The 22,628-nt window shown below is 54.3% G+C and overlaps 9 protein-coding genes across 9 annotated transcripts; 5 read left to right on the top strand and 4 right to left on the bottom strand.

The window, feature by feature from the left end:
• Positions 1–105: 105 nt before the first annotated feature.
• GUITHDRAFT_41940 (hypothetical protein) lies at positions 106–1,253 on the top strand (the record flags this gene model as incomplete). The annotated part of the gene is made up of 4 exons (XM_005838788.1): positions 106–419; positions 479–811; positions 877–1,060; positions 1,110–1,253. Coding segments are annotated over 4 exons (975 nt in total), but the record flags the coding sequence as incomplete, so codon positions are not given.
• A 1,018-nt stretch (positions 1,254–2,271) lies between these two features.
• UFD1 (UFD1-like protein, CDC48 co-factor) lies at positions 2,272–3,005 on the bottom strand (the record flags this gene model as incomplete). Its single annotated transcript, XM_005838938.1, has 2 exons — positions 2,272–2,625; positions 2,673–3,005. The coding sequence occupies 2 exons, from the start codon at positions 3,003–3,005 to the stop codon at positions 2,272–2,274; spliced, it is 687 nt and encodes a 228-aa protein (XP_005838995.1).
• Positions 3,006–4,140: 1,135 nt separating this feature from the next.
• GUITHDRAFT_150837 (hypothetical protein) lies at positions 4,141–5,390 on the top strand (the record flags this gene model as incomplete). The annotated part of the gene is given in 10 exon segments (XM_005838787.1): positions 4,141–4,304; positions 4,503–4,571; positions 4,618–4,718; positions 4,762–4,819; positions 4,874–4,930; positions 4,982–5,033; positions 5,123–5,193; positions 5,271–5,317; positions 5,332–5,334; positions 5,362–5,390. Coding segments are annotated over 5 exon segments (199 nt in total), but the record flags the coding sequence as incomplete, so codon positions are not given.
• On the top strand, positions 5,361–6,387 carry GUITHDRAFT_150836 (hypothetical protein). The gene is made up of 8 exons (XM_005838786.1): positions 5,361–5,466; positions 5,515–5,619; positions 5,668–5,698; positions 5,751–5,843; positions 5,890–5,985; positions 6,033–6,095; positions 6,145–6,226; positions 6,267–6,387. The coding sequence occupies exons 2-8, from the start codon at positions 5,516–5,518 to the stop codon at positions 6,326–6,328; spliced, it is 531 nt and encodes a 176-aa protein (XP_005838843.1). The 5' UTR covers positions 5,361–5,466; position 5,515; the 3' UTR covers positions 6,329–6,387.
• A 99-nt stretch (positions 6,388–6,486) lies between these two features.
• Positions 6,487–7,833, bottom strand: GUITHDRAFT_150835 (glutamine synthetase). Its single transcript, XM_005838785.1, has one exon. It carries the CDS (start codon positions 7,824–7,826, stop codon positions 6,528–6,530), a length of 1,299 nt encoding a protein of 432 aa, XP_005838842.1. The 5' UTR covers positions 7,827–7,833; the 3' UTR covers positions 6,487–6,527.
• Positions 7,834–9,349: 1,516 nt separating this feature from the next.
• GUITHDRAFT_159295 (ergosterol biosynthesis ERG4/ERG24 family) lies at positions 9,350–11,597 on the top strand (the record flags this gene model as incomplete). Its single annotated transcript, XM_005838784.1, has 21 exons — positions 9,350–9,412; positions 9,458–9,521; positions 9,571–9,645; positions 9,689–9,725; positions 9,769–9,840; positions 9,887–9,926; positions 9,971–10,025; positions 10,083–10,177; positions 10,229–10,259; positions 10,306–10,372; positions 10,415–10,466; positions 10,517–10,596; positions 10,644–10,691; positions 10,744–10,814; positions 10,856–10,904; positions 10,949–11,010; positions 11,079–11,177; positions 11,227–11,297; positions 11,343–11,409; positions 11,463–11,517; positions 11,559–11,597. Exons 1-21 carry the CDS (start codon positions 9,382–9,384, stop codon positions 11,595–11,597), a joined length of 1,260 nt encoding a protein of 419 aa, XP_005838841.1. The 5' UTR covers positions 9,350–9,381.
• Positions 11,598–13,548: 1,951 nt separating this feature from the next.
• Positions 13,549–15,532, top strand: GUITHDRAFT_102476 (hypothetical protein; the record flags this gene model as incomplete). The annotated part of the gene is made up of 2 exons (XM_005838783.1): positions 13,549–14,334; positions 14,516–15,532. The coding sequence occupies 2 exons, from the start codon at positions 13,549–13,551 to the stop codon at positions 15,530–15,532; spliced, it is 1,803 nt and encodes a 600-aa protein (XP_005838840.1).
• A 122-nt stretch (positions 15,533–15,654) lies between these two features.
• GUITHDRAFT_157152 (hypothetical protein) lies at positions 15,655–17,036 on the bottom strand (the record flags this gene model as incomplete). The annotated part of the gene is made up of 3 exons (XM_005838782.1): positions 15,655–15,711; positions 15,998–16,789; positions 16,995–17,036. The coding sequence occupies 3 exons, from the start codon at positions 17,034–17,036 to the stop codon at positions 15,655–15,657; spliced, it is 891 nt and encodes a 296-aa protein (XP_005838839.1).
• Positions 17,037–20,245: 3,209 nt separating this feature from the next.
• Positions 20,246–21,954, bottom strand: GUITHDRAFT_157151 (hypothetical protein; the record flags this gene model as incomplete). The annotated part of the gene is made up of 15 exons (XM_005838781.1): positions 20,246–20,382; positions 20,424–20,482; positions 20,526–20,605; positions 20,654–20,729; positions 20,772–20,842; positions 20,932–20,986; positions 21,040–21,101; positions 21,146–21,223; positions 21,267–21,344; positions 21,386–21,445; positions 21,494–21,551; positions 21,598–21,641; positions 21,681–21,741; positions 21,790–21,881; positions 21,928–21,954. The coding sequence occupies 15 exons, from the start codon at positions 21,952–21,954 to the stop codon at positions 20,246–20,248; spliced, it is 1,038 nt and encodes a 345-aa protein (XP_005838838.1).
• Positions 21,955–22,628: the final 674 nt, after the last annotated feature.

The following is a 22,628-nucleotide window of genomic DNA, read 5'->3' as shown; positions in this document are numbered from 1 at the left end:
TCTGCTATCACTTCGTTTTCTTTTTTTCACGTTGACTGAAAAGTTCTCGACGCCTCTGTTTCCATGCAGGGCAACGCGACGGCAGCGAAGGTGCCGGCAGCCGCCAAGTTAGAGCCTGCGGTGCAGAACTATGAGTGGGGGGTGAGAGGGGGAGGACAGAGCAGCCTCGTTGCGAGGATGGCTAACGCACAAGTAGCGGAAGAGAAGCCCTTCGCTGAGCTCTGGATGGGAACGCATCCGAAGGCACCCTCGGTGGTGCTCGAAGACGGGTGGAGCGGGATGGTGCTGGGCGAATTTCTCCGTCTAAACGAGGTTTTCATGGGTTCAAAGGCTGGCATGTTCGGAGGAGACTTGCCGTATCTCTTCAAGTGTCTTTCTGTTGCAAAGGCGTTGTCAATTCAAGCGCACCCTGACAAAACGTGAGATTTACCATGCGAGCTGATGAGATGAGACATTCTGAAAAAGATCTTGATCGCAGGCTGGCAAAGCTTCTACATGCAAGGGATAAGCCGAACTATCCCGATGATAACCACAAGCCAGAGCTTGCGTGTGCTGTGACCGAATTCGAAGGTCTCTGCGGATTTCGAAAATTAGACGAAATTGTGGAGAATGTTGGTGCCGTGCCGGAGTTGAAGGAGCTGATTGGTCAGGATACGGTGAAACTGATGGAGTCAAGCCTAGACAAGGATGCTCAATCGCGAGCAGAGGCTCTTAAACAAGCATTTAACATGGTGATGTCAAGTCCTGAAGACCGGGTAAAGCATCAGGCAAGCAAGATGGTGGACCGTTTGAAGTCAAGTCAAAAACTCAGGTAACGATGATGATCTTTTGATGCACAACATATAAATGTTGTTCCTCTCCTCATACGTTTCACAGGGACGTGGAGGAGCTAGTCCTTCGGATCAACGAGCAATTCCCTCTTGACGTCGGCCTCTTCAACATTTTCTTCTTGAACCATGTGAAGCTCAGGCCGGGGCAAGCTCTCTTCCTTGGTCCCAACCTTCCTCACGCTTACCTCTCCGGGGATTGCATGGAGATCATGGCGACGTCGGACAATGTGGTGAGCCATCGAAGGCCTCTCGTCAAGCGGGAGGTTGACGCTTCGACAGGTCCGAGCTGGGTTCACTCCCAAGTTCAAAGACGTGGCAACCTTGTGCTCTATGCTGGACTATGAGCGATCGGGGCCAGCTGAGATCATGGAGGGAGAGGCCAGGGAAGGAATGCGCGTTTATGCGCCTCCGGGGCATGACTTCCCCGAGTTCTCTTTAGCTCGCATCGAGGCAAGAGTACCGTTGCTGACGCCTGTGATCTGATTTTTCTTGACAGTTGAGCTCGAGGGCAGTCGATCTTGGCAATTCAGTTGCTCCAAGGATATTGATTTGTGTGGAAGGCCAGGCACAGCTCCGAGCAAACTCGGATGGAATGAATGATTCATTGGCTGTCACGGATATTCCGATCAAGTAAGTAGAGGCTCGATGTAGTTCCAAATCCGTATCTACTTCTAATCGATTTTTGCCAGAACTTCATCGGTAGTTGTGCTGGCTGCCAATTGTTCAGCAAGTCTCGAGCCATCAGCAGGTCTTGTATGTGTTCCCAACATGGAGAGGCTAACAAGTCTCGACAGGTGCGGGAGCTCTAGTATTCATGGCTTGCTGCCATCCCTGTTTGGAGGCTTCTAGTGGGTAATGTACATGATTTGATCAAGGCTTAAAAAGCAAGTCATGAAGCCTCATAGAGGATTATCCTTTGAGCGATCGTCCCTCGCCTTTGAAGGCTGCAAAGCTGTCAGCCTCCCCTACAGCACCCTGCCAGGCGATCAGACTCAGAAGGCTTCGGATCTGACGTCGTACCTTGCCATCGAGTGAGGGCTGCATTCCTCCGTGTCTTTCGAATCGCAGTTTCCATTGTAATGCCGGCTGCCATGCAAAGTTATGAAGTGCGAGACGCTATTGAGGTTCCACCTTCTTCTGTGGAGTAACGGTGTCGGTTTGCATTTCGCTGCTTCTACGCATTCGTCAGCTTGTAAACATCTCGCATTCACCGGAGCTTACCCTCCGCCGTCAACCGCTTTGCCGTTTGGTCGTGATCCTGTGCCGGTGAATGCCTTTATCTATCGAAAGGTGTGATTACTCCCAAGAAGTGAAATGAATGAAGAACACAACAACGCACCGTCTTGTTGTTAGCATCTATCTCTTCGTTTTCAGGATTTTCAAGGTCCGCAAAAAACTGCAACAATTGTAAGTTGAAATGGGTGTGGGACAACGAGGAATTCTAAGGATACATGCATCTTAGGGGCTCTGGCACTCGGACTGGCTCGACATAATCAGCCGGAGCATCAAAATCCACGTTGACGTCAGCATCGACAATGGAAATCGCCCCTGTGTCTCGTGGTTTGATATCCACAACATCTATGTCATATTGCTTGTTGTTGTAATGAATTCGGATGGTCGAGCCTTTCGTCAGTGCTGAGAAACTTCGTAGAGTATTCTCAAGGACAGCCTTGGGATTCGCTATGTCCAAGAACGTTTTGCTCTGTGGCCGCAACTTGACATACTGACCCTTCGGAAGTGTGGCGCTCTCAACGGTGACCAGGTCGCCATGGTCCACACCAAGATTTTGCATCATCTGCGAGAGTTCAGACGATCAACCCAGAGGAACACATGGTTACTCACCCAATGCGGCATCAGCACACTGCCTTCGTTGGCGATGAATTCTAGAACGCCACAGTGCAGCTTGCGACCATTGGCTCTGTTAGTAATCTCGAAGAGCATGGGGTATGCTATTTCCAACAATGACAGCTGCTGTAGAGCTGACGGAGGCAGCATAATCTTGCCTCCTGCTTCGAGCTTGGAAGTGTCAGACTTGTCAGCTGCTGCTACCGGGATAGCATGATATCTCTGTGAGAAATTCGCTTGTCCGAAGCCTCGTCCTCCCATCATCCGCATCGGTCCACCAAACCCGCCGCCGTATCCACCAGGGAAACCAGGGGGAAACGGAAATGCCATGACCTATCCAAGAATCGTTAGTCCCGGTACCAGGTCTAGACATTCTTGCGTGTGTGCACTTGTTGCTCTCATTCGTACATCAAATCTTATACCGTCCTACTTCATGGCAGGTGCCACAATCCGTATCATCTCACGTTGAGAATTTCTCTTGAAGCGTAGCAGTACACCACAAACAAACTCATTCTGAACATCAGCTGACTATCATCCGGTAGTAGGAATCAATCTCTTCACTGACACTGCGATGTTCATGTCGTCATGCTCTCTCTCTGCATTTTAAGTCGCTGACTCTGCATCTTTTATAGCTTGCTTCCTGCCATGGCGTCTACTGAGCCCATTCCATCGCCACCCCCACACCACCCTCTGGACACCCTGCTCCATCATTTAACCCCTACTCTGAAAATCAATACCGGTACTTATGTGATTTATATGGGCTATGAACCATGGGGTACTTTTAGTACCCTACCATATCCTATCCCACCACCAGAATAGAAACACCCCTACACAATCCATAGGACAGTCTGGCAATGGTACCCCTACCCCCCTCAAGCCTGTGCCTCAGTGGGGTAGATTTGACGTACAGAGATGCACAGACAGGCCTAGGTGATTCGATGAGAAAATAAGGGGTGATCGAAGGAGAAAAAGGCAGAAACAGCTTTTCTATAAGCCAATTTTCTGCCTTTCATATAGGTCCCGAAAAATTGACGAGGCGAACCCGATGACGGATAACGGACAATGCTATGGCGATACCTGACAAGGAAGGGAAGGGAGGAAGTACAAGGGAGCACGGGAAGAAGGAACAGAAGGAACAGGGGGAAGATGATCTGTGTAAGTGTTACAGAGAATGTCGAGAATGAATATGGAGAACTGTCAACACGCTGCAGTGAATCGAGCTCTGAACGTTCGGCACTCGCACACGAAGGGTCCTGGCTCCTCTTGGACTCTGACCCCTCGGGTGCTCGTGGTCTTGAGAAGACCGAGGATCATGCGAGAAGGGGCGTACCTGCTGTAGGATGAGACGAGCGTGCTTTGAATGTTGTATGATAGAATACAAGAGAGGTCTTTGAGGGAGTAGAATGAAATAGTCGAGGAGTACATTTCTGACACGATAGAGCTGAAACTGTGACAGACATCATGAAAGTCTTGGAAGCCTGCTGAACGATGGTGTTCAACAACGAAGAGCTCTTCTCTTCTTGCTCCGGACGATCGTTGCCAGGTTACGAACTGACAAAAGAGACTTACGAACAAGTTTGGGACTCCTTGACCAAGTGGATCAAAGCGACCTTTGAGGGTAAAAGTCAGGTGCATTGAAACTCAGCCTCACTCCTGCTCACCCCCCATCTCCTCTCTCTTTCTCGCCCTCTCCTCTGTTAATTCTTTCTCTGTCCTCGTCTTCGTTGCTGTTGCTCTCCTCGCCGTTCCTCTTCAGCTCTGTACCCCGCCAATCGCCCTCCACCTCCTTCCCACCCGTCCCGATAGATAACTTTCTGATGAATCAAGGGGGTCAACATACCTCACTTTCTCAAGATAACATGGGCTGGAGGAAAACTCGGCGCCAAGAAGTCTGAGGTAGCGGCGAGGAGACGCCTGGCTCGGCTCAGGTTCGAATGAGCAGGAGAGAGCTGACTTAGGAGGACGAGCAAGCTCCGAGGGGGTCGGGGTAGCAAGACCGCACGTGTGCCTGTCCGAGTACTTCATCCAGCAATACGGCATTCGGTGCTTGCGCGGCGCCTTGGGCCTTTCTCATCCCGAAACCTAGGTACCGCAAACCTGCCGAGCTACCAGAGGCGAAGTGCGAGGAGATCAACTTTGCCAAGGTGCTGGGGACCTGGTGAGGGCTGGTCTAGCTGACACGTTCGGGCTCTTGACAGCTGGCGATCAACTACTCGGAGAATCTGAAGAAGGATGTCATCACCACTGCCTTCAAGGTGAGGAGCTGCCACTGACCTGGTGCCCTGGTACTGATCCCGGGGCCTCAGAGGATGGTCAGTGCGATAGGAGAAGCGATCAGGGAAGGGAAGGAAGTCGAAAGTAAGCAGGATGCCGATATCTGTTGACTTGTTCTGACGCCTCCCTCCCTCACTCCTCACTCCCTCCCTCCCTTCTTCCCTTCCCTTTAGTCTCGTTTGGAGTGGGAAGGCTCTTTGGACGTCGGCAGCATGCCACATTTCTCATGGAGTCTCAGTACCTCGTGAGTGACACCTCTTCCCTCTTGCCTTGCATGCTGAAAGAGGTGAACGCGTGTGCTGTTGCTCATGCCCTGCTCAGCCCGACGGAGTTTCCATGAAGAGCGCATCCACGTCCCATCCCTTCAGGTTCAACAGCAGGGCTGCTGAGCCTCGTGACTCTCCTGCAGCTCCCCGTCGAAACTTCACTCGGCTCACTCGGCTGAGAGCTCCAGGCTGACCTCTCAGTCCTCCAGGTCGTCTCAGCGCCCCCCCAAGTCCTCAGCGAGGCCTATCAAGTGACCGCATCGCCCTGTCGGCCGCACGTTGGCTGATGTTTGAGGAAGGATGTTGGTCGCCAACGGAGGAAGGGGTGGAAATTCTTCCCTGGTAGCCAGTGAGCCCATACCTGAAGAGCAGGACGAGGAGGACAAGAAGCCCGAGCTGCACCGGTGTGTGTATGTGCTGGACTGACGGACGAGGTTTGACTTTGGTTGCAGCAGAGGAAAAGATCATTCAGAAGGAGCCGAGGTAATGTCGAAGAAAGAAGAATGTTATGATTCACGCTCTATTTCCATGAAAGCTTGACGAAGTGAACAAATCTCGTCATGTTGGTACCACAGAAGCCGTGCACGGCAAGAAGGAAGAAGTAGAGACGTCGGGGAGACGAGATCAGGTGATGCTTGACATGCTACAGTGCGATGATAATCCTCCGGCAGCAGAAGCAGCAAGTTGCGAGGGAGACTCTTCCTCCTCTTCCCCTCTTGCAGGAGAAAGTGCAGAGCCTCGACCTCGAAGACGCGACCAACCTCACGCCGGTAGGTGGAGGCAAGCAGGCTACCAGCTCACTCAGCTGTTTGCTAAGGGAGCGAAACGTCGCATCGAACGATGGCTGCAGGACGATGACGATCATCCGCGAGTAGCGGAGGTAGGCCAGTCATCTGCCGAGCACGCAACTTGCTGACGTCTTTGACAAGCATGAGGATGAATCAAGCTACAGACCTTCTCCTTCCTCCTCTCCCATGCTCTCTCTTCGATCGTCAATGCGTCCATCAACAGGTCTAATTTGCCTGGGCCCTTCGCATCTCATTCATGGCAGGTTCTACGCATCGATCCGTCGCAGCCTTGGCGGCCTCAGCTCAGATGCGCTACAAGATTTAACGGCAGACTGACAAAGTCTGACTAGCTCGTTTCTTACAAACATTAAAGAAAGACAAAAACAAACACAGAGCACAGCTCTACGAGCTTGTCTTCGACACATTGCTGCAATTCGCCGCAGCCACTGCACTAAAAGATGGCGTGAATCATGTCGCTCATATCACGTTTAGCAAGTGTATTCAAAATCGAGCTCTACGACCGCTTACAACTGGATGCTGTTCTTGTAGGCCTCGAAAGCAGTGGTGTCTCCCTTGAGGCAGCAGGTGTCAAAGATGAGAGCAGTGACAACATAGGGATCGATGTTGGAGGCAGGGCGACGATCCTCCATGTAGCCCTTGCCGTCACGATCGGTGAAGCGGGGAATACGGATGGAGGCACCACGGTCAGCAACTCCGTACTTGAAGTTGTCGATGGAGTTGGTCTCGCAGGTTCCGGTAAGGCGGCGCTCGTTGCCCTCGCCGTAGAGTCTGATGTGCTTCTCGTGGTTCTTGCCGAGCTTTTCGCAGGCATCAAGGATGACCTTGAGGCCTCCGTCGGCACGCATCTTCTTGGTAGAGAAGTTGGTGTGGCATCCAGCTCCGTTCCAGTTTCCAGGGATGGGCTTGGGGTCAAAGGAGACAATCACTCCGTTCTCCTCGCAGACGCGCTGGAGGAGGAAGCGAGCCATGTGGAGGTGATCGCCAGCCTCGATGCCGACGCAGGGACCAACCTGGAACTCCCACTGTCCAGGCATCACCTCTCCGTTGATACCGCCGACGTTAAGGCCGGCTTCGAGGCAAAGCTCGAGATGCTCCTCGCAGATGAGGCGTCCGAACGAAACGTCATGGCCAACTGCACAGTAGTATGGGCCCTGGGGTCCAGGATAGCCGAACTGCATGAGAGGGCTGGGAATGTCAAAGGGACGAGCAGTAGACTTGGGCCAGCCCATGGGAACGCCGTCCTGGAAGAGAGTGTACTCCTGCTCGATACCGTACCATGGCTCCTCCTCGGGCGCCTGGTCAAAGATCTTCTTAGCCACACTGCGGGTGCTGGTAGGGATGGGGTTGTTCTTCGGGTCGATCATCTCGCAAAGGACGAGGATGTTGTCTCCTCCACGCATGGGATCCGCGCACATGAAGGCAGGCTGCAAGTAGATCTCAGAATCCCCTCCCGGGGCCTGACCAGTCGACGATCCATCGTAGTTCCACAGGGGAAGCTCAGAGACCGAGGTTGGACGCTTATCCAACACACGGGTCTTGGAGCGGTAGTCATCTCCGCATCCTCCTCTACCTCCGATCCAGATGTACTCAGCACGGCACTTTCCATGCGCCATACGAAGCGCAGCTGCGAATCGTGGGGATGGGCGAGCAGCGAGGGATGGGCGCGGCAAAGGGGAGGCATGCCTGGCTGCAGCAGACTTGAGGGTGAGTGAACGAGAAGAGAGAAGGGAGGAGGGAGTGGAAGGAAGGAATGCAGAAGTGCACGGGAGGAGGAGGAGAAGTCCTCCGAGAACTGCGTGCATGGCGGCTGTCGAAGGTTGGGAAGGGACGAGAGATAAGAAAGGGGGGGAGAGAGGTCCCCTACCCCCCTTAGACGAGGATCTACACCACCTTTTTGTACCCCTACCCTCGATTTTCCTTGGATTTCCTATATAATCCGGTACCATGTACCCCCTTTAAGTATACCCCCACCTTCCTGAGGTGTTGCCAAACTCTTTATATACGCGCCCCCATAAGGCCGGAACGCCCCCACCCCTTCCACCGTATCTTGGTACCACCCCACCCACAAGTTTCCCTTTCTCAGATATCAGCCCAACCCCTATAACTATATGCTTCCTCCATTTAGGTGGGGTGGGGTACATCCGCTGAGATAAAAAAGCTTTCACGGTGTGGCTAGTGGATAGGGTGGGGTAGTCGAATTTGGTGTACAAAACTGGTGGGGTACTGTTCCACGGACGACAGCTTCGTGGACTGATGACTTCAGTATGAGCATGTGGGGGTAGTGACCCTACCATATATGTATACTATCAGACGGACCACAATGATAGGGTATATTTTGGCTACATGAGGCAACCACCCCTACTGAAGTGACAGCACCCTTCGGGGCTATACAGGGGTGGTGGAAACACGTGGTAGGGTGTACACCTACCCAACAGCAGATGATGATGTTTGGAGGGGTGTCTGAGGAACTGATGAGTTCTTGTTGGAAATGAGGAGGGTGGGGTGTTACTTAAATGGGGGTAGGGGTACTACACGTGGGGTGCGGATCCGCACGAGCCTTTTTTTTTTTAGGGCAGCCGCATCACGACTACCCTCCCTTATTCCTATGACTACCCCTCGTACATACGTGACCCCAACACCCTACCCACTTTCCCAACCATACGAAATAAACGGCTGAGGCTCAAGTGTCTATGTCCGCCGGGCCCCCGGCCGCCCGGGCCAGGCGGTACCGGCGGGCCCGGGGCGGCTGCTGACTGCCAGCAAGCCTGCTCTGTCACCCGGCCGGTGACTCACCGGGTCGGCTGAGCGGTTTCAGCCGAACTTCCGGACTCGTCCTTGCCGCCGATGATCCTGTTCCACGGCGACTTCAAGCGGCTGCCGGGCCGTTCATGCGGTGGCCCGGAGCTGGACCGTGCTGGCCGGCCGCCGGGCGAACCGTCTGCCCGGTCCGGGACACCCGGATCAGTCATCAGTACTGTACGGTATGGTATGCCAGCCCGGCCTGCCTCAGTGAGGCCACCCGGCCCGTTGGGACTCAGTCCAGACTAGTAGTACTGAGCTCACCTCAAGGTAAGGATTATAGACTCGCGATGGACATCAGCTTAGAGATAGAGCGAACCTCTGACTTGCTGGTGTCAATGAAGGAAGATGTCGTGCAAGGGAGAGCAGAGGAGGCATGTTATCATGCAAGAAGGATTCAAACACTTACAGCCAGAGAGTGTATCTACACCAGAGAGATGAGAGCCGTTCTGACAGCTTATGTCCGGCATGAAACACTGTTGCAAACCTCCAAGAATTGCTGCTTGTCCTCGCTCATGATGGAAGCAGGACGACGGGATATAGCACAACTCGAGAAAGATGGGCAAAACAACAGAATACGAGTTTGGAGGTTGACCCTTTGTCTTTGACATCAAACTTGACGACAATTTCGAAGGTCCGATCGGAACGACGATAAACATGATTGTGCTTCCCCTTGTCGTCGTCTTCCTCTACCTCGCGTGAGTTGCCGACTTCCCGAGCTCGGCTTGTTCTCAGCGCTCACACCAGATGCCCCAACGGCGAGTCATCTGGGTTCTGTTTGAGAGGGGTGGACGTCTTTCAGCTCAAGCACATGCCCATACCGTGACATCCCCTATGTTCGCTTCTATTCCTCACGGCTTACCAGGGGCTTGTCGCAACTTTTCTCCCTGGATGCGTTTGCGGTAGGTCCTGAGAGACCCTGTGCTTGCCTTCATCTTGTCTCAGATGTGCGCGGGATGGTTCCTCTTCCTCGTCTTCCTGGAGCGAATTCTACCCTACAAAGTCGGGCAAGGAGTGGTTCGAATCGTGAAGCAGCACTACAGCTCGAGTCACTAGTTCGCAGGAGCTTTCCAACGGGCAACGACTGAAGTACAGGATCAATGGTGAGCATGGCAAGGGACAAGTGCCCCGGCTCACTCCCCCTCAGGACACCTCACCTTCTGGGTCTCCCTGTTTGTCGCGGAGCACTTCATTGACTTGAGGAAACTTGCTAGATTGATCGATTCAGAAAGATTCTGATTGGTTTGACCTTGCAACAGCATTCTGTATGACAAGTATCTGGAGCTAGCAGTTGCGGCAATCTCTCTCTCCATCCTGCTGTCAGTCTACCTCTACCTCTCCTCCTTCAAGAAAGGTTCTTGTCGCTACCCCATGACCACAAACAAGTCACCCTTAGGGATCTTAGGAGCGCTCCTGGCCAAGGGAGGAAATACAGGGTGAAGCATCTTTCGCTGACACTCTCCTGGACTCAAAGGGCCTCAGATGTGCACCCTATGACTTCTGGATGGGGAGAGAGCTGAACCCGAGGGTTGGAGACTTCGACCTCAAGGTCTCTGCCCGGTGATTTTACTCTCCCTTTATTACCCGTCAGGTTTTCTGTGAGCTCCGGCCGGGACTCATCGGATGGATGCTCTTGAATCTTGGTACGCACTGCGCGCAGTCTTGAACCAGGTGGATGCTGAGTACAACCAAGGGATGCTGCAGAAGCAGCGGCAACTGAACAACGGCTCTGTCTCAACCTCCATGCTCCTTGTCAATGCCTTTCAAGGATTGGTCGTCCGCGTGTGGCACAGTGGTGACTGCCTGACTGTCACATGTAGTATGTGTGGGATGCGCTGTACAACGAGGAAGCAGTCCTGACGACTATGGTGAGTTGCTGACAGCTGAGACGGCCCCTGGCGCCTGTTGACCTCCAGGTAGGATGTCACCACCGATGGTTTTGGGTACATGCTCTGCTTCGGAGATCTTGCATGGGTTCCTTTCACTTATAGGTATCTTGACGTTTGTCTCTCGTAGCTGACTGAGCATGAAGCCTTCCTGCTCGCTACCTCGTCACTCACAACGCTGGGCTGTCGGACGAGGTAAGAAGCCTCGACAGGCGGCTCGTCTGACAAGGATGCTGCAGATTCTCTTGGCGTTTGCGTTGCTCGGCATGCTTGGCTTCTACGTCTTTCGTGCCTCCAACAGGTGGGAGTTGGTCGGCAGGATCAGTCCGTGCTGGCACGAAGCCTGCTAATGATGCGGTGGCCCGACAGCCAGAAGGACGCCTTCCGTCGGGACCCTCAGTCAGAGGAGGTGAAGCACTTGAAGTACCTCAAGACTGAGCGAGGAACGTCCTTGATCGTGTCAGGATGGTGAGAAACAGCTCCAGCCCCGAGAGTGCGATGGGTGAGCTTGCGTCAGGTGGGGCTTAGCTAGGAAGATCAACTACACGGGCGATTGGTTTTTCGGGCTGTCTTGGTCTCTCTTCACAGGTCTGACGTTCCGCTCAAGTTCCTCGAGTCAACGTGAACCCGCAGGCTTCGGCTCCATCCTCACCTACTTCTACCCGATCTACTTCGCCGCTCTCCTCGCGCATCGTGCATGGTCCTCCTTTCGATTTGCTCACAATGCCAACGATTGTCCTGAACCTCCATCAGGCGAGACGATCACGCGTGTTCGCTCAAGTATGGAGCTGACTGGAAGAAGTTCAAGGTGATGGCTGGCCGGGTTGTCGAGGCCTAACGATCATGCAGGAGATGGTTCCATACGTCTTCTTCCCCTGGCTCTTCTGAGTCACGGCGGCCATTTCAGGATCATAGTATCCAACTGTCATTTCAAGTTACTTGTCAAAGTAAAGGATCTGACGATCCTCTCGAACTCTTCGATGCCTCAGCGGCAGCCTGCAGCCTCGCGCCGCATCCACTGAGTGAGCCTCGGTGCCTAGCGTGGACCCTTGTGCTGGGAAGAGCATGGACTGGCTCGGGACATAGGATATCGACTCCCGCAGCGACTACAGCCTGAACGAGCAGGAGCTGGGTAACCCCGTCCGCGAGATGCATTACTGGGGAGGGTCATCGACCTTCTGCTTTTGGCATGTCTCACCCCATGTTGCTCTTCTGGCAGGACGTGCCCGGTCTGGCAGACCCCATCTTGACAGCGAGATCTGCTCCTCCTCCTCCTCGCAGGACTGCACCTTTGCACTCCAGGATACCGACAGCTGCTAACTCCACGGCACCGTGGATTTCCTCACAGGGAACAAGTAGAATGAGAAGGCAAGCTTCTCCAATGCGGGCATGTGCAGGAGGTCCTTAGACTGGCCACAGGCCAAACGGGTGCGGAGTTGAGGTACCTGCCGTTAGACATCACGACGGATGCCGGCAAACGCATGCCACTTTGGCCAGGACACCAACTTCGTGAGCCGGTACGGCTGTGACAATGTCAGGGATGTCTTCCTGTTGCTGCGCCTGCAACGAGCAGCAGATCACACAGACCTCCTGCATGACCACCTGCAGGACATGAACCAGGTGGATGCCAACTGCCTCTTCCTCAACAGCGAAATGCAGCAGCCCACCCACCCACCTTTGGTAGCATCCCTCGTGCGCAGTGTACCACCCAGCCGATGTGCATCATACAACCCGGCGACACCTACGGATCCTGCTCCTGCTTCCTCAAGCGTGTGGACCCACAGTCATGCCAGTCCACCGAGATCGGGAGGACCGTCAACTACCAGCTCTCGGGGCTCTGCCTTGCCCAGGCCACGGCATCCTTTTCGGCGGGGAGCAGCTCTACCTACCTGATAGTCTACAACAAACTCCTTGCCACCCCCTGTGTCAATGCCAACCCGAACAGGAGATGTCTACAGCTCCGCCCTCAGCTCTGTGCCCATGCTCGTGTCCCTGGGGATCGGTGGGGTCTCGGGTAGCGGGTCCCCCGCCCCCCCTTCGCGGCGACCTGGGACGTGGGGTAGATCTTCTGAGCATCCGACGTTCCCCAATAAATCACTGATCAGCCCTGTGGTGTCCACGAAGGGCCTGCAGGATATCATGGCAGCCCTCAATCGAACTGGTAGTTGATCGGCCATGCAAAGGAGCTGTCCACCCATGCACCGCTGATCTTGGCCGGCGCCCACCGCTGGCGTGATGCCATCGTTGAGGGATATCTAGGCGGCGAAGCGCTGGACCTCCGTCCTCCCCGTGCCGCCTATGCTCCAGGAGCTTGCGGGCAGGTGGCAGTGGCGTCCTACTAGGCTGCTGAGGGCCTCCTCCCGGATGGCGACTTCGACCTCACTGAGTCTACTTGACTCGCCGTAGACAGATTGAACTTCCGAGCGGGCTGGACCGATCACGGGCCTCACTGTGCTGAGGTCCACTGAGGAGGATAGATGGGTGGAACTCAAACGTTCCGAGTCACTACTGGATAGTTCAAGTTCACTCAAAGTTAAGAGAACCAACGGGCCCTCACCGGGGCCTTCAAGTAGTGACCGACCGATCCCGACACTGCCGACAGCTGGCGGCCCCGGGCCCGCCCCCGCGTCGGTCACGAGTCCCGGCCTGCCCCGGGCCGCGCCTGCCGGCACCGTCCGGTCCGATCACTGAGCTGCACTGCGGCAGGCCCGGCGCATTCTGGGCACCGTCACTGCACCGGCGGTACAGTACGCTGTGTTCCGAGTCATCGAGTCAATGACCGAACTGAGTCGGTCCAAACATCGGGCTCAGGTTGCCAGTACGAGCCTACTGGGCTGCCATGGACGAGGCGAAGAGCAAAGAAGCAGACGTGAAGGGAGAAGGAGGGGAGGTGAGAGAGGGATCAGGGCAAGAAAGCGAGGACGAGGACGAGGACGAGGACGAGGATGAGGACGAGACAGATCGTAGAGAAGAACCAAAGAAGACCGCTTCCCATGTCACCATCGCACCTGGTACCGAGTTTGCTACCCGGCAGGGCTCCAGCAAGAGCGATCATACTGCTCTGAGGCCTCTCACCAGCCAGACGTCCACCAGTGCGGCCTCCATGTTCAGCCTACCCGAGGAGGAGGAATGGAAGCCTGGCTCTGAACCCCTCAAGTGGACAGACCCCAACTACAAGGCCACCAAGTACGCCATGGCAGGGATACACCACAACAACAACAAGGATTTCATCAAGCCTGAGGGCTGGTGGTGGAGCGCCGAGGAAGCGATGAAAGTGCTGCAGGCGGAAAGGAAGGGGCTGAAAGGAATGGGAGGGCAACAGAGCAGAGTTGTCAAGGGGCTGCTTGAAGCAAACAGGTTCCTCTCCAGAAGTTTCGTCAGTATCTCCGAGAGGTTTGCGGATAAGAAAGATCAGGAGGAGCTGCAGCCCATCTCTCACGTCTTGCCGCCAGACGTGCAGCGACAGCTGCATGCCAAGACCTGCCAGGCAGCGAAGAAGGGAGACATCGAGATCATGAGCTCCCTCCTCCGGTTCGAGGTTGACGTGGACTTGTCTGATAGTTTCGGGACTCCGTTGCATTACGCTGCTGCCTTCGGTCAAGTAGAAATAACCAACATGCTCTTGGTGAGGCTCGCTTCCACCAACACCAAATCCTCTTTCCTACCACCCTGCTCTCTCCTTCCTCTCCTTCCTCTCCTCCTCCCTCGCCACTTCTCCCTCTCCACCTGCCTCTGCTCCTCGTGTGACTTCAACCGACCAACAGCTTCGAGGCGCGTATCCCGGCTCACTCAACTTCCAGCATCAGACTCCTCTCCACCTTGCTGTTGGCAACAATCACAGATTCGTCGCGGACCTGCTCATCAGGTATGGTGCTCCCTTGAACGCGCGAGACGTTGGTGGAACGTCACCCATCCATGTCGCGTCCTCTCGGGGATACGCAGAAGCTGTGGACGCACTAATAGCAGGAGGAGCAGATTGCAACAGGACCAACATGATCGGCTGGACTCCTTTGCACATGGCGGCGATGGGAGGTCACCACGAGGTTTTAGAGAAGATGTGCGTGTCTGCGCTTGCAAACCCCAACATCGGTTGCACTGCAAACGCGGAGAGCGAGCTGGAGGGTCAGCAGAGGCTGGAGACGCGGAAAGGAGACACGCCGTTGCATCTTGCCGGGCGACTGTCATGCGCCGAATGTGCGAGGATCCTGTTGAGAAACGGAGCTGACGCCTACGCTGCTAACGACGACGGGGACACGGCACTGCACGTGTGCGTGAGAGCGAAGAGCGTGAAACTAACAGAAATCCTGGTGGAAGAGGACTGCCATGTTGTGAACGAGAAGAACCAAGCGAGAGAGACTCCCCTGGACGTCTGCGATCAGATTCTTTTCATGAGCAGTGGAAACTCTGAGTCAGATGTCGAAATCCGGCAACTCATGTCAGATATCAAGCTTGTCCTCCGATCAGCCGCTCTCAAGGCCAAGACTGTCAGTCGCAAAGAGTGGAAAGAGGAGGAAGAGAGCGAGGATGATTCTTCTGACGATGACGAAGTGATCAAGATAGAGGATCAAACAACTCTGGCAGATGAAGCGAATGCCCGGGAGCAGCTTGTCTCGATGCAGAAGGAGCTGGAAGCCGCAAGGGCTGAGGTCAAAGCGACGCAGGAGCAGAGCAAGACGAAGACCTACACGTTGAACGAGACTGTGATCGACCTCAAACGCCGCTTGGCCGAAACTGAATTCATTCTAGAGAGAGAGAGGGAGACCCGAAAGGAACTAGAAAAGGAGATTGCTGACCTTTTGGATCTGAGAGAAGATGAGCGGTAGCAGTTAATAAAAACAAACAACTTTCAAAGAGACTCTTGGTGCAAAATGAAGAAGATAATACTTGACTTATTCACAGATTTGATTGAATTATCAAACATTTGTCTATTTACACATCGTTGTCTTTATCCATGCAGCCTTTGATTCCTTTGAAGTCTTGTGACACAGCAGCTCTTGGAGAGCTGCTGGCGCTGCTCTGCTTGGTGCTGAGCCTCCGGATCATGGGCTGACAAGAGGGACAGTCACACATCGTTCACAACAAGGTCAACTACCTGAACCAGGCGACTGGCTGAGTTGCTGAAATGCTGTAGAGCACTTGAGGCTCTCCAGCGCGTTTTGAAATCGTCGGAAGCTTGTGTCTGATGGAGCTGGTCAGCATCAAGGAGGACAGGAAGACAGGAGAGCACGGACATTCTTCCTCCTGGAGTAGTAGTCTCGTAGCTGCGTCTGTAGGTTGAGATTGAACGCGTTGAGACTCTCCGTACGTCCCATTCCCATCTCGAGGATCCAGCGATGCCTGAGGCACTGCTGGGCTGTCGGGCGGGTCTTTGGATTCACCTGCAAGACGAAGGAAATGAAGTTCTTGGCCTCCTGGCTAATCGGGTCCCACTCAGGCGAAGGAAACCCGTACTGTCCCCCTAGGATCGCATCGTACATGGCTTTCTGGTTGTCCAGTTGGAAGGGCTGAAAGCCGCACAGCATGACGTACAGGATCACTCCTATCGCCCAGATGTCCACCTTGGCAGAGTACTTCTTCGGGAGCTTGTCCGCCCCGATGCTCATCACGATCTCAGGCGCCACGTACTCGGGCGTGCCGCAGGCTGTGTGCATGGAGTTCTGGTACGTCCCCAACGTACTGAGACCAAAGTCAGCGAGCTTGACGACGTTGTAGTCCGTGCTTGCTGGATCGTCGGACTTCATCAAGACGTTCTCGGGCTTCAAGTCGCGATGGCAGATGCCGAGGCTGTGCAGGTATGCCACAGCTTCCAGCACCTGGCTGATGAGCAGAGTTGCATCCCTCTCACTGAAGGTGCCGTTTTCAATGACGCGATCGAAGAGCTCTCCTCCAGAAGCGAGCTCTAGAACAATGAAGACGTGCTTCTCGTTCTCGAAGACGTCGAAGAGTTGGATGCATCCCTGGTGCTTCACCATCCTCATCATCTCGGTCTCTTTCTTGAGGTCGTTCTTGTTGAACTCGGGATGATCTTGCTCAAGGATCTTCACAGCAAACGATTCTCCAGTGACCTTGTGGTATCCGATCTTGCATTTGGCAATGCTTCCTCTGCAACAAAGGGACGTTGAGGATCAGGACGGGCGATCATCAACCATGCACTCACTGGCCAATCGTATCGCCGAAGGTGTAATAATCGATTATGTCTCTGTTTGCTCCGAGCAAGTCAAGCTTCGAACCGACTTCCGCCTACACCTGAGTGACCGAGGGGCTCAAAGACTCAGGCAGTCTCACCGCATGGTCCAGCACCGACAAAGCTGAAGCCCCGCAACCCATCACTTAGAAGCAGGCGTTGCTCGTCAGCCGTCTTGGCTCCCCTTCCTTTACGGTCTCATCGCCTCTTTCTACATAGGCATACCCGAGTAATCCTTGTAAACTTGTCAGTCGTGATTCAATCCCCACTCACGTGAAACCTGCCTCCCCTCCTTCTGTCTGACCTCCGGCACCTCACCCTACGAATTCAATGCAAACCCCTATGTATCTTCCCCTATGTATCTTCTCTTACTCGTCTCACCTCACCTCATCTTCTCCTGTCTTCTCCTGTCTTGTCCTTGCTTTTCTCCTCCCCCCCCTCCCCCCAGCCTCTCCTAACTAGCGACAACATCATGCTATTTCAACGGCTCGTCCCATTATCATCTCAGGGTACATTCTGAGTTGTACGGCGATGGGGGAGGCAGGGGGTGGGTAGTCGACGAAATCGAATAGAATGTAGGGGTGGTTTGGACCTTCTTTCACGGGGTAGTCGAACTTCAAGGGTCAGGTTTAGTACGAGCGGGCAGACGAGCCAGCAGACGAGCGGGGATGAGGGTAACATGAAGCGGGGATGAGGGCATCCAGTTTATAAAAAAGACCCAACGTGAACCACCCCTGGGTCAACCTGGTACCGTACCGTACGGTCTGTCACACCTTCACTATCATAGTATGAGCCCTGACCACCCCCTGCTATGGTACTAAACTCGGAAGAGTGTCACCATGCGTCGAGGGTACCACCACCACCCTTTCTCCCGTGGGATATTGAACGGGTCACCGGGGCCCCGACCTGTCGACTGAAAGATTTTTTCCATGGCACGGAAACTCCTTTTACTAAGTTTACCCCCAGGGGGTACTGGTAGTAACCCCCCGTCAAAAAGGTCCCGTTCTTGTACCCCCTACCCCCTCTCCGACCCTCTCCGACCCTCTTGCCAACCTGCCAAGTTCAGTTATGTCAACCCATCACCCCACCTCCCTGCCCGGCGCCGCCGGCGCGACACCCCACCCCTAGCCTGTGACAAAAGGATACCCCACCCCGTCCTAGTGAGGTGTATCGCGGCCATAGCACTAGCCCGGTCTACCCCTGATACCCAATCAGAGTCCTTCCCTTGCCAAGTTGGAATTCAGAGGTAGGGGTGGTGGGACCACTTATTGCGTTGGATTGCCTTTGGAGTAAACTTGCCGGGTGGGGTGGTCTGGAGTGTGCGACTGTGTTCACCGGATGTACTACTCACCGTAGGGTGGGGTGGTTGCAATATCTCTATAGGGTCCGGAGCAAAAATGGCTCCAAGCAGGAGAGAATGGAGGGAGAGGCGAGGCAAGCGGGGATCACTGTGCGAGAGCAGGGAGAGAAGGGAGGAGAGGGGGTCCAGCTCTGGTGAATCACGAGTCCGGAAAGAGACTGAGGAAGGGAACTATGGGCTGCGATCAGATTACATGATGGTGACGGTGAGATATCGGAGATTGCCCCGGAGTAGGAGCAGGCTGCAAGAATCGCTGTAGGATCTCATGGCATATGGAAACATGAAGAAGGAGCGAGATAAAAGTCGCAGGTGTGAAGATACTTGAGTCAGCTGAAACTTCACCTGCAGGTTTGAGGTGCATGTCTGTTTCACATCGGAGGTTGCATCGTTCAAAGGAGATGAACTTGGGCCTGGTTGGAGGATACGACGATGAGATCGTCGGGAATGCCAGTAGCCTCGGAGTATCGAAATCATCCCTGCATTATGCAAAGTCCAGGTGTGCTTGCAGTGATAGTCCCGGAAGCCCTTGCCTGAGTCGTGCCTCAGAATCCTTCTTCGCAAGAGCAATCTCCAGCATCTTGTTCTCAACGAGATGCAAGCTTTCGCTTCTGAACCTTTGTTGGACCTAGCAGTGAGTTTGATTTTCTATGGCCTATCAAGGAGTTGTGAGGAAGGCTGCAGGTCTCAGCTATCGAAGATGTTCCGATAGACCTTACTGGGACTGATCAAGATTTCGAGATCCAAGCAAACATGGCAGGTATGAGGGGAGATTTCTCTGACCACTGAACTTACTTGATCTGTAGTGGCCAAGAGCATTTCTGTCGTGATTTCGGTCTGATGTCGGAGGAGACAGGTGTCTCGTGACTTCCTTGGCAGACTCTGCTAGAATCCATCAGAAAGCAAAACAGTTCGACCTGGAATAGTCAAGGCAGCAGCTCGACGTGGTAAGGCCATGCCCGCCTGATGGCAGTCTGATGTCTGCAGCAGCAGCTCCTCTTCCTCCTCGCATCCCAGTCTTTCGGACAACCACCACAAGCTTTGTCCTTTAGGGCTCCAAAGCTTCGGACCGGATCCTTCGCCCAAGGTGCTTCCCATCCTGCAGGCGACATGTCCTATCTGCAACCTCAAGGTGTCCGGGGACATCTTCAAGGTCTTGTGCCCTACCAATTTCTCACGCTACTCACCCGTCGCTCGCAGGGGAAGGGCATGCAGCATGCTCCCAAATGCCCGATCCGACACTCAGAGCGGAGGTTCACAGAGCCCAGCCTCCACCTCGACTGCTCCGAGAGCATCCGCCCCTCCGTGAGCGTTGTTGACCTCGTCCTTCCTCCTCGTGACGCTTCTGTAGGAGGTGAAGGGACCCAAGAGCACGACGAGCAGGTCGCGCAAGTACGTGCACATCGAAGGCCTTCAAGACACAGAGGCAGACACCCCGCAGCCGTCTGAACGCAAGTCTCTTGATGACGGAGTACAGATGTCGACCTGGTCCATCTGTCACAAACCGCGATAGCTCTTCTCATTTGCCTGCAGGCATCTGATCGACAGCTTCATCAACGAGGATGCACATCCGCATGGACAGGTGCGAAGACCCTCAGACCGTCTCTGCCAACTTCAAACTTCCTCCCCTCTCCATTCGCCAAGGAAGGCAAGTAGTCCTCCATCCTGGATCATTCTGACCTGGCATGCAGCCCAAGGAGTCGCGTCAACTTCGATGTCCTCGAGACATCGGGCAGCACAAGACACTGAGAGACGTCGACGCGCAAGATGTAAGCGAGGACGAGAGAGTGCGAGGGGAGAGGTCGAATCCCCACCTACCCTGGTCTATGCTGAAGCTCGTGGGTTCATATGAATGTATATAGCGATATGATGATCGAATATGAATGTAAATCAATGTGAGCAATACCAGATCGTTTCGTCGCGCTATAGCTTGTAGTTTCTGCCTCCTTTGAGTCACCCTCCCCCTCTCCCTGCAGAACGTCACCTGTCGAGAGGTCAACCGGGAGGCCAACGCATCTGGCGTCCTGCTAGGAGGTGCATGTGAAGGTGAAACACGCTCTGTTGAGCTTCAGAGCCGTCGTTGATCACCAGCCGATAGCCTCGCAGGTTTTGCTCCTTCGCGATCCTCGCAGCTTCACAAGGGTCAAGAGAAGCACGAGAAGCGGGAAGGCACCTGTCAAGAACATCTTCCCAAGTAGCTCCTGATGATCAGCTGTGGCATATCGAAGTTGTCTGATGATGAGTCACGGCAGGTCAACGAAGGAGCACAACGTACGTGAGCCCATCTCTCCTCTTCGGGATAATCAAGAGATGAACAGGAGCTTGAGGATGGATATCCTTGAACACCAACACATGCTGATGTCGACAGCATCACATCGAGCACAGGGAGCAGCTGCTGCAGACTTCATCTTCCATGACGATCTCCGAAGGGATCTGTCGTTGAATGATGCGATCGAAGATGGTTGGAGCATCTTGATCTCTGTCGACACTTTCAGCGTTGCCTTGCTGGATCTCGCGAGACCTCAGGCCTGCATGGAGGATGCTCTTCCACCTCTCGTTCGCTTCCCACACTGCAAGGCCCTCCTTGATCTCCTTCAAGACCGTCTGAAACGACTGATCTGAATGCTGAAGGCACCGGGATCAGACTCGGGTTGAGCCCGTCAGGACTTGGATCTGGCGACCTTGATCCAATGGTACCACCGCAGCAGCTTCTTGCCCAGCACGACCTCAGCATCCCTGACGAAACTTCATCCAACCATCCTCTCTTCCCCTCCTCTCGGTCGTCTCACCAGGTCTCTCCGTCCAGGAACTTGGGCAGCATGTGCTCGATGAAGATGACAGTTGGAAAGATCTTTAACGGCTCAGCCTCTGACGACGAGAAGAGAAGGGGCTCACCGTTGCATCGGCAAGAGACAGCTCCTTGCCCGTCAGGTAGGGCCCCTCCTCGTCTATGTGCTCCTGGAGGTACCCAATCTGCTCCTCGGTCACTCATCCACCTGCAACTTCCTCCACGTGCCTGCTCTCTCAGCTCTGCCAGCGCTGCCGCTCGGCTGGAGAATCTTCCGAAGGGAGGTTCGGCTTTGTACATGCACCCCTGGGCGACATCAGCAGGCGCTCCGGCACTTCTGCGCCTACTTGGATTGTCGTGATGTACATGTCGTGCAAGCGACACAGGAGATCGCTCTTCATCCTCGCCTGCAGCAGCCCAGGCGTCAATCAACCGCGGAGGGCGTGAGTGAGGACCTCAAGGGTAGAAGGCAGGAAGGAAGGGCTCTTTGCAGAGAAGCGATCCAAGAGGTATCTATGCGACTTCCGTCAAAGCTGTATCCCTATCGATCCCTCGCTACCTCGCAATCGTGTCGCTCTCAGGGATGTTGCCGTGCTCCGTTACCTGACCCTATCAGCCCCCAGCTGCCATGTCATCGTTTACCAGCAGCGGCATCTTTCCCTGGGGATTCAGCGCGAGGTACTGCTCGGACTTGAGTCCTCCTCTGTGCCACGACTGAGACAGGCACTGGAGCAACAGCATGGAGACTCACAAGTCTGAGGGCGGCTTGATGAGGATGTCGCTGTCAAGAGAAAGCCCTTTCTTGTATACGATGATCCGGCACCTCGCTCCATTGTTTGACACCTACCAACGTCCATGAGCGCAGCGGGCAGAGGAGCGATGAGCTTACGGGCATGTCGTAGAGGATCGGAGTCATGTCGGCACACTAGTATGATTTCAATCAGCACAAGCCCAGCACAAGCCCAGCACAAGCCGTGGCAAGCTACCTTGGCAGTAAGTGGAGACGATGCGCGAGTGTCTGACAGGAACTTAGCAAGGGAGCTTGAGATTTGCAAACAACCTGTAGAGACGAGAGAGAGAATCAAGCTAGCGAGGGCGAGCCTGTACTGGCAAGTGAGGAGATGATAGAGGCGAGCAAGCTCAGTCTCTCGGATGCAACAAACTTTCAGTATTTGTTTCATTCCTACCATGTCATCTTGTCTCAAGCTTACCCACCATCTACTCCAAATGACTGCACTTAGCTCCATTCTTGCCTGCAACTGCACTCGCTGATGCCCCTGCGACTTTCTTTCTCGCTGCTCCTCCTTGCACTCGCTTTCTCGACATTGTTGACCTCATCATCGTCGGATTTGAAATTGAAGGAGGTGGGGTGAATTTTGTTGTACCGGTGGGGTATGAAAAGCACTGGTACTGTTTCAAGGATATAGGTAGGGGTATTTGACTACTGGGTCAATTTATACAAAAATCAACAGCAAGGATAGGGTACATAAAATTAATGGAGGGTACTTGAACATAAGACGAGGGCTGTGACCAAACAGTTAGCTCACGAGGAGGGTGGGTGGACGAACAGATTGGGGTGGGGGTGAGGGT

Source organism: Guillardia theta (genome assembly GCF_000315625.1).
Source record: "Guillardia theta CCMP2712 unplaced genomic scaffold GUITHscaffold_10, whole genome shotgun sequence".
NCBI lineage: Eukaryota > Cryptophyceae > Pyrenomonadales > Geminigeraceae > Guillardia > Guillardia theta.
The sequence above is the reverse complement of the archived record's forward strand: the minus strand, read 5'-3'. Positions and strand labels throughout refer to the sequence as shown.

What these genes read in the sequence shown, in the direction of transcription:
- GUITHDRAFT_150836 (XM_005838786.1), top strand. Translation starts at nt 5,516, where the DNA reads ATGTTGGTCGCCAACGGAGGAAGGGGTGGAAATTCTTCCCTGGTAGCC. An exon ending in CGTCGGGGAGACGAGATCAG is followed by an intron (nt 5,844 to 5,889) that starts GTGATGCTTGAC and finishes CTCCGGCAGCAG; the next exon opens with AAGCAGCAAGTTGCGAGGGA. An exon ending in GTCAATGCGTCCATCAACAG is followed by an intron (nt 6,227 to 6,266) that starts GTCTAATTTGCC and finishes CATTCATGGCAG; the next exon opens with GTTCTACGCATCGATCCGTC.
- GUITHDRAFT_150835 (XM_005838785.1), bottom strand. Translation starts at nt 7,826, where the DNA reads ATGCACGCAGTTCTCGGAGGACTTCTCCTCCTCCTCCCGTGCACTTCT.